Source organism: Anabas testudineus, chromosome 17 (genome assembly GCF_900324465.2).
Source record: "Anabas testudineus chromosome 17, fAnaTes1.2, whole genome shotgun sequence".
In the NCBI taxonomy this organism is placed as follows: Eukaryota; Metazoa; Chordata; class Actinopteri; order Anabantiformes; family Anabantidae; genus Anabas; species Anabas testudineus.
This window is the reverse complement of record NC_046626.1, coordinates 9,313,898-9,322,546: the sequence shown is the minus strand read 5'-3', so window position 1 is coordinate 9,322,546 and position 8,649 is coordinate 9,313,898. Positions and strand designations below refer to the sequence as shown.

Genomic DNA, 8,649 nt, shown 5'->3' with positions numbered 1-8,649 from the left:
AATGCATTTCCTTTTCCTTCTATCTGACATGAGTTTAGGCCCCTATGCAGAACAGTGTTTCTGCATAGAGTTAATCCTTGCATAATAGAGTTTCAAGTTGCATTTCAGGATGCAGCAGCAAACTGTTAAGTAAACATGGTTTTCCATGAATCATTGTGGTAGCATGATGGTGTCATGCAATGCTGCCTGAGGGCTTAAGGTTACACACATCCAACAGTTGTAACCTGTTCTGGAAACTAAGAATTTCCTGGAGTTCATAAATCTTTTCACAATAATACATATTGTAGATGGTGAAAAACGGTATGTGTTTAAACTGAATAACCTAATTAGGTTAATCATTTGTTACTAATTCACCTGTTAATTTTGGAAACATGTAGAGTATAGTTACCATCATCCAGAATGATCGTATTGTGAATTGTCCCCCACTTTTTCTGTGTGTTCCAGGTCTCAAACCCTAAATTGTCTTACAAATTGATGATGATTGATAAACGTTGTGTGTGAAGTTGTGACAACAACAATCATGGTATGACAGTTGCAACAAACATTAAAGGCTTTTATCCTCTTTTAAGCAAGTAAAAAACTGTGTGATGCTGTGAAGCCTGAAACTAGTTTACCCGGTACAGAAGTTATTTCCCATCAGTAGATGTGTGTGATAAACAGGATGGTAAATGAAATCATCACACATTGTAATAAAGTTTTGAAAAAGGAATACGTTCTTACGTCACTTCCGGCTTTAGTTGGACAGTAGTAGAAAAAAAAATCTGATTGCCATGAATTTCAGCTAGCTGCACTGTCTGTGTACTTGAGTCAAACCATCCATGTCAAGACACAAGAAGGATTTTCGAAGTCTTGTGCTGCTTCTGTGTACATATAGGGGCACACCAGCCTACCTGCCGACCTACTGTGAGTCGGTAAGTAGTTAGCAGCTGTAAGGCTGCCGTGCTAGCAAGATAGCGTTAGCTGCCGCCGCTAGGTGCCTGCTCCGCTAACGTAAATTATGCTATTTGGTCTGTCGGAGGGTATTAACCTGCCATAGCTGGTGCTGCGAGTCGATTACCTACATCTCCAGTTGTACATTTGCTTTGTCAGCATGCCGCTTCTGCCCAACACCACAGGCTAACGCTTGACGTTTATATCCTTGCTAACCATTTACTGCTACATTAGCATAGCAGTCGTTCCCTGTCGCTCCCTGTGCTTGTGTTGTGGGGGTGTTTTAACGTTAATTAGTCACCAGTGTCCATGATCACATCAGGGCATCAGAATCCCTTTAATCCTGAGATTTAGAGCGATTTAGCAGCCTCGGCCCATATATAATGTATATACGTTTTGCCCTAATTAATGGTAATTCAGACATGAGCTGCCCAGTAATGACAGTAACCACCACCAACTACCATGTAATCATTACAGTAAACCTATGCTGTGTTTATTATGTTTGAATAATGGTTATCACGGTCCCAAAACTGTAGTACCAGGTTACTGTTTATTTTGTGCCGTGTCTGTAAATTTATTTTGTACCAAATGCATTTTGTCATGTACAGCCAATAGTTGCACAACAATAAGATATATTAATGTGTTGTCTTTTTTGTTCTTTTCTTTTTTTAAATCAAGATCCAGCTGGCTCTGTGACTAGACCAGAAGACATTGGCACCATTGTGTGCCAGTTCATTTGAATATCCAGGGATTTCTGAATCCAGGTACGTTCACAACAGGATTCTCTGTCATTCTCTGTCAAGGCTTTCCCCAGAAGAGTTGGTTGAGGGACATGGTAAATATTTTTTGATTAATTTAATACCTCCTGAGCTGAACCTGCATTTGTACAGACAGTGTCTGGAGAATCAGGTCTGGATATTGTCTAGAGTTGCTCTTTCACACAACCACAGCATGACACAAAAAGAACACTACAGAAATCACATTGGACATTAAACTTTGTACTAGAGATTAATCGTTGCTTCAGTCCTTAAATGAGTACACTTCGCTGCGTGATGTAGTGCTGCTTTTTATTTTTTTAAGCTTAATCAGCCAAATTGTGTATGTCATTAAAATTTAATAATTTTCTCTGACTAGAATGGGATCCCTAATGTGAATCAGAAGTGAAAAATATTTCTTTATGAATAGTTTTTTTTTCTGACTGCCATGTTAATTTTTTTTAACAGAAAATGAACGGGTTGTCCATAAGGGAGCTATGCTGCTTGTTCTGCTGCCCCCCTTGCCCCAGTCGCATTGCAGCCAAACTGGCTTTCCTCCCCCCAGAGCCCACCTATGCCCTTCTTCCTGACCCAGATCCAGGTTCTGGAGCTGGAGCTGCATCTGGGTCCAGTTCCGGGGCTGCTCAGCCATCACTCGGAGCACCAGGACTGCGTTCCCGGCTAAACACTAGTAGTGGCAGTGACAGGGGAGGTGGAGGTGGTGGTGGTGGAGGAGGGGGAGGGAGGAGGAGGAGGAGGAGCAGGTGGAGGAGGTGGTGGTGGTGGTGGTGCTGCTGGTAGTGGAGGTGTGGGCGAAGGCAGGTGGAAGTTGCATCTCACAGAGAGAGCAGAGTTCCAGTATTCGCAGAGAGAGCTGGATGTGACAGATGTGTTTCTGACCAGGTCTAGCCGAGGGAACAGGGTTGGATGCATGTACATTCGCTGTGCACCCAATGCCAGGTGAGACTCACACTACCTGCTTAAACACCTTGAGACTGAATGTGCCTCCATGCATAGATCACAATGATACATCTGTTTTGCTTGTGCATTAAAAAGGGCTGGTGCCTTTCTTTTTTTAGAACCAAATACATTATTGTAAGTGATATAGCTTTTTTCCATTGTATCAACTGCCTAATGTCCCGCTTCCTAACTTCCTTCTTCTTTCTTTTCTCTTCTTCCCTTGTGTCTCAGGTTTACAGTGTTGTTTTCCCATGGTAACGCAGTAGATCTGGGCCAGATGAGCAGCTTCTACATCGGCTTGGGCACACGCATCAACTGTAACATCTTCTCTTATGATTACTCAGGCTACGGTGTTAGCACCGGCAAGCCCTCTGAGAAGAACCTTTATGCTGACATTGATGCTGCCTGGCACGCCCTGCGTTCCCGGTAAGCAGTCACAAGCTGTCAGCTCCCATCCACCCAGGGTTCAAAATTAACAGCACACAAGCACCAAATGCCAGTCACAGTGTCTTTAGCAGATAAATCAATAATGGTCTCTCTCATAAATGGCCAGTAACCTTTTGTGAAAATAACATTTGGTTGGCTCAGTTTTAGTGCCTGCTGACCACGTTACCCTCCATTTGACCATCAGCCAGTCAAATCAAAGCTAAACAGTGGCTCTATATCAATGAGGTTGAGGATTGACTATTGTGAGGTGAGCTCAGCATGAGTGGCAGCATCTACAATTCTGATAACTATTCTTCTTTTTTATCTGTTGCCAGTGTGCGTAATGAGCCTAAAATTAGTAGAATAATTAGTTACAAAAATATGAATTTACATACATAGTCATTGATTCTGTATTTAAAATGTAGACTAATATGGTGTATTGGTCTCAGAAATGAATATTAAATAATTATTTAAACAGTTTAACATTTCAAGGTAATTTTTTGCAGTCTGAAGCACAGAGCCAGGACACTATTTACGTATACATTTCTATTTCAAAATATGTGTATTATTAACATTAGACAGAGGGGGTACTTGTTCCTGTTTGCAGTTGACTAAAACATTTTTATCTGCTTGTTGAAATGTGTACACTTTAAGGTATCAATCAGACAGAGGGCTTATTACCAGGCTAGGGCAGCTGTTTGTAATTTCTTTCAATGTGAGTGAAGGTTTTTGCTCACTGCTTTGCCTTGCTGAGTGTCTCTCATTTTTGTGCTGTATGCACCTCGTGTTTGTTGCTGTAGCACCATGAATGCTTCCAGTTGAAAAAAACATCTGCTTAGAGCAGGAAAGTGCCCAAAGTCTTTTTACCCATTGCCCAGTTGGTGCCTTCTGTGGTGGTGACAAAAACAAAATACATTGTTCACCTACCATAAAATGTAATTGGTTGTCATGATTGACAGCAGCTTGTCAGACTGTCCATGACTCATCCTAAAATAACCCTTGAAAACCCTCAGGTAAAGCTCCTGGACCAGCTGGTGGCACAACCCCTTCTCTTTCTGAGAGTCTTATATACCCACATCTGTTTCCCTGTGACCAGCACATTTGAGAACAGCCTCTGTCCCTTAAGCAGATGCTTTACCTTTCTAATTTTCATGAACATGTTTAAAGAAATGATGAATGTTTAAGTGTCATGTTTAAATAAATGTTTAAATCGCAGTTAGGCTAAGAACAGCGATTCTGCAGTTGCCTAGTAACAAGGAAAAAAGACATTTTTTGTTTGTGTGTGTTGTAACTTGCAAAAAGCGTCCTGTGTGACTGGAGCCTTACTCTGCACGTCAGTCCTTTTACACTTTTACATACATATTTCCAGAATTAAAGAGAACATTTTTCTCTTTGTTTGTTTATCAGGTATGGCATCAGCCCTGAGAACATCATTCTTTACGGACAGAGCATCGGCACAGTGCCCACAGTAGACTTGGCTTCACGGTTTGAGTGTGCTGCTGTAGTCCTCCACTCTCCCCTGACCTCTGGCATGAGAGTGGCCTTCCCCGACACCAAGAAAACATACTGCTTTGATGCATTCCCTAAGTATGTTTCTCAACAGATATGTATTAGATTTATTTTTAGTTTCATTCAAAATCTTTGTACAATCAAATTCTGTGCTGTGTACTCACTGGTCACTTTAATATGCACACCTGTACCTATAATCTAATGCAGTCCTCATTTATGTAAATAAGAGGCCAAAACATTAGAAACACCTCCTAATATAGTGAACGCCAATATGACTCCACTATGCAATAAGACCTCAACAGTAAACGAATAGAATTATCACCTTTGAAAGTCTCAACAAAACTATGAAATTTATAACTTTGTAAAAGTAGAATTCATGCCAAAGCTTCTGTATTAGATCGGATTTAGCTAATTGCAGAAAACTCAAATGATAACAATTTATTACTGTCGAAAAACGAGTATGAACATATCCATTAAAATGTTCCATATAATGGAAAAAGAATAAGTTCTAGTGGTCTGTAATAGGCAGAGATACCTGATTAGGGTGAAGGCTAGGTTGAGGTTAGGATAAGGGCTGGTTTGTGGTCTCTCAGAACTAGCTCTAAAGACATGTAAATCAAATTTGTTTCTAATTCTCAATGGTTACATTGACAGACTCTCAAGGAAGAGATTCATAAGTTTTCACTCAGTTGTTCACATTCAAAGAGCCACAAATAAAGCTAGAGAGACAAGTACCTGGCACCTTTCGAACCTCCGCACATCTGACACATGTAGATCACAGCAGTGGGTGTAAAAGTGTATGGATTTTATTTACCCCTTTAATATCTCAGGTTATATTACACCATTGTGGGCAGCGTAGCATACCATTGAGTAGGGCTGCAGTATATCGTAATAGATTTATACATTTGTATTAATTCCCAAATTATTGTTAATTTGTTCAGCGTGTAAAGGTTTGTTAACCTTGCTTTCTTTATTTCTCCTCCAGCATAGAGAAGGTGTCAAAGATCCCATCTCCAGTGCTCATCATCCATGGTACAGAGGATGAGGTGATCGACTTCTCACATGGCCTTGCCCTATTTGAGCGCTGCCCCAAGGCTGTGGAGCCCCTCTGGGTGGAGGGGGCTGGTCACAACGATATTGAGCTTTACAGTCAGTACCTGGAGAGGCTACGGCGCTTCATCAACCAGGACCTGGCTGCACAGCATGCCTGAGAAACACACATCAGCCTCTCTGCATTTGTATGAATGAGTTTTGTGTGTGTGTGTGTGTGTGTGTGTGTTGAGACACAGTATGGGTGGGAAATAGACGTACAAATGATGTGTATTTTTTGTCACATCTGTGTGTCTTTGAAGCAGCACACTTTTCCTCTTAATTTCCATCACAACCTATCTACCACTTCCTGTTTTGAAGGTGAGAACATTTTTCTAAACTATCATTTACTAAATATATCTGTATGGTGGAGTGTGAGTACACGCTATTAACAGGAACGGAGATAAATCAACTTCACAAATGCAGTTTTTAACACAGGAAGGGGGAAAAAAAAGGAATCGCAGGAACAACAATGTGCGTTGTCTTAAAAGGCACACAGATGTCATTTTTAAGTGTGACATGTAAGTGAATGTAGTGAGCTTGATAGGGATGAATCATGGATGTGAGTATTGAGCGCAGATTCATATCTCCATGCGCCTGTGACATCTGAATAATGTGTGCATGTTTGTGAGTGTGTGAGAGAACTAGCAGCGTTGAAAGAAGTGAAGGACATCCAGATGATTTGGACAGCTGCAAGTGGAGGAGACGCATGGAGACTTATCAATATTGGTGTGTTTTTCTTTTTTTGTGCGTGTATGTATGAAGAATACCTCCACAGCTTGACAAGTTTCTTCTCCAGTGGACAAAAACTGGTCAAGCATTCTCCTCTTCCTCCTCCTTTACTACCTGTTTACCTGTTAACGGACATCCATCTGACTGCCAGGGCATTTCCCAAGTTGTCCAGCTAACACTAACTTAATCTGTTTGGGTGGTTTGGGGGTCCATCTCTTTTTTTTGTTGTCAATTATGGTGGATATGACAATAACTAGTATTGAATACTGTCATAGCTTTTTTGGCTCTCATACTTTCCTCTTCTTCATGTCTGACTCTTGAAGTGGAAACAGGTCTTTGAGAGCCACACTGAGGATGTGGCTGTTTTGTTGTCATTAATCAAACAGCTATAGATGTGCAGGCGTACTCAGTAATTTTCATGTCACATTAGATCAGTTTATTGTCAGAGCGAAACAGAAGGCTGCAGCCCTTCAGTGTTTACTGATGTGTGACGTTCAAAGCCTGGGCAGACTAAGTAACAGCAGGAGTAACTCAGACTTAAAGGAAAAGTTTGACATTTGGGAAATGTGCTTATTCACCTTTTTGTTAGAGTTAGGTCTGAGCATTCACAGAACTGTCGAGACTATAGGACTACAACCATACCCCCCTCTAGTAAATTTTATACTTATCATGCAGACATGACAGTGGTATCAGTCTTTTCATCAAAGCCACTGCAAAAAAGCAGACACATTTCCCCAATGTTAAACCGTTCATTTAAATCTGAGTTTCAGTTGTCGATGTCTTTTATAGTGAACAGACCCTTTTTGAGCTTAGGGTTTGTGGCTGGGTTCTAGTTCTTTAAACTGATGAGGGTTAGGTTTATTTCATTCAAAATCTTCGTGCCCCATCAGAATCATACTGACTGATGTCTAGCCTTACAGCACTGATCGTTTTCCAAGTCTTGTTCCAGTAGCACTCATCACCCGAGTTAGACAGCCTTCTGTTCATATTCACCCTCAGCACATTTTCTTCGTCTCTATGTAATAAATTTGAACGTGTTTGTTGTAGTGTAGGGCCATGGATTGTTTGTTTCAGAACCATGTGTGTTGATGTTATGACTAACAATGTGATGTAGATTGGGTGCCAGAACCGGACATCTATAGCTCGTTTAATCCTCTGTGGCCCTAAGCGTACAGGAGCTCTCTTATGGGTGGCAGCACACTTCATGTCTGACACAAGCCATGTTTGAGCCTCTCACTGTTGGTGTGGTGCAGGTTACACCGCACATGTTTGCACATCATCACACATACACAACATACATTTGCATACACACATTATACACATACTGTAGTAGACAGTATATTTACACATGTATAGATATCAGATCAAGCATGACAAAAGCAGGTCTTAAGTTCAGCACTATTGTACAAATCATCCAAAGTGTAATAAGGGTATAAAATCTAAGTGTGTGTCTTCTTCACTACTATTGACAGTCTTCTATAGGCCGGCATCAAGGATACTAGAATCTCACCCTGTGTGTAGACCTGAAAAAGTACAAAAACTGGCCGATGCTGCATTTTTGATCTACACTAAGTGTCTGCTGCACAGGAGACTCATGAGTATCGGTGACAACAGCTGTATTTTGTTAAAGGGAACGTACTGAACTAACACTGATCTGATCACTCCATTTTGGGAGTATAAAAGGGTGTAAGTAAGCAGAGGAAAGGTTACCAAACACTTACTTCCTATCACCATTTCAAACAGGGGATCTTACTGTTCTCATCCTGTGCTTTGCGTCTCTGATATTTAAATAATAGAAATCTGTCGCCATCTTGAACCAGGGATCTGAGTTGTCGGAAGAGTAAGAGGCATCGCCTCTCTCTGAAAGTTGAAGCAGACCTCAGTTTTTCCTGGACAGGTTGTGTTTAATCAGGGAAACCACTGGATCCACTTTTCATTCATTGGGTTTGGTTTAAGAAACGGGGTGGAAACTTGCCATTTTATTGATGCACCACTATGGTTGACTTATCTTGTATCCTCTGGCCCTGAATGTTTATTGATGGGTGTGGGGAGGGCGCACAGTGAATACTGTATGCATGTCTATTGTGTTTTGCTGAGGAAGTTACGGGGTGGGAATGGGACATTATCTCTATTATGTATTCTATGTGAGGGTAAAGCTGAACTCATGGTGTTGGAACTTTGAAGCGCTTTAAAAAAAGCGGGATGTTTATTTGAATTTTTTTATTGCTGATACTAACTGATGTATTGT

At 41.0% G+C, this 8,649-nt stretch overlaps 1 protein-coding gene across 1 annotated transcript; it reads left to right on the top strand.

The window, feature by feature from the left end:
• The first annotated feature begins 737 nt into the window (after positions 1-737).
• On the top strand, positions 738-8,585 carry LOC113172200 (alpha/beta hydrolase domain-containing protein 17A-like). The gene is given in 7 exon segments (XM_026375064.1): positions 738-911; positions 1,609-1,694; positions 2,154-2,426; positions 2,428-2,645; positions 2,877-3,071; positions 4,479-4,658; positions 5,566-8,585. Coding segments are annotated over 5 exon segments (1,089 nt in total). The 5' UTR covers positions 738-911; positions 1,609-1,694; positions 2,154-2,156; the 3' UTR covers positions 5,792-8,585.
• The last annotated feature ends 64 nt before the right edge of the window (positions 8,586-8,649 follow it).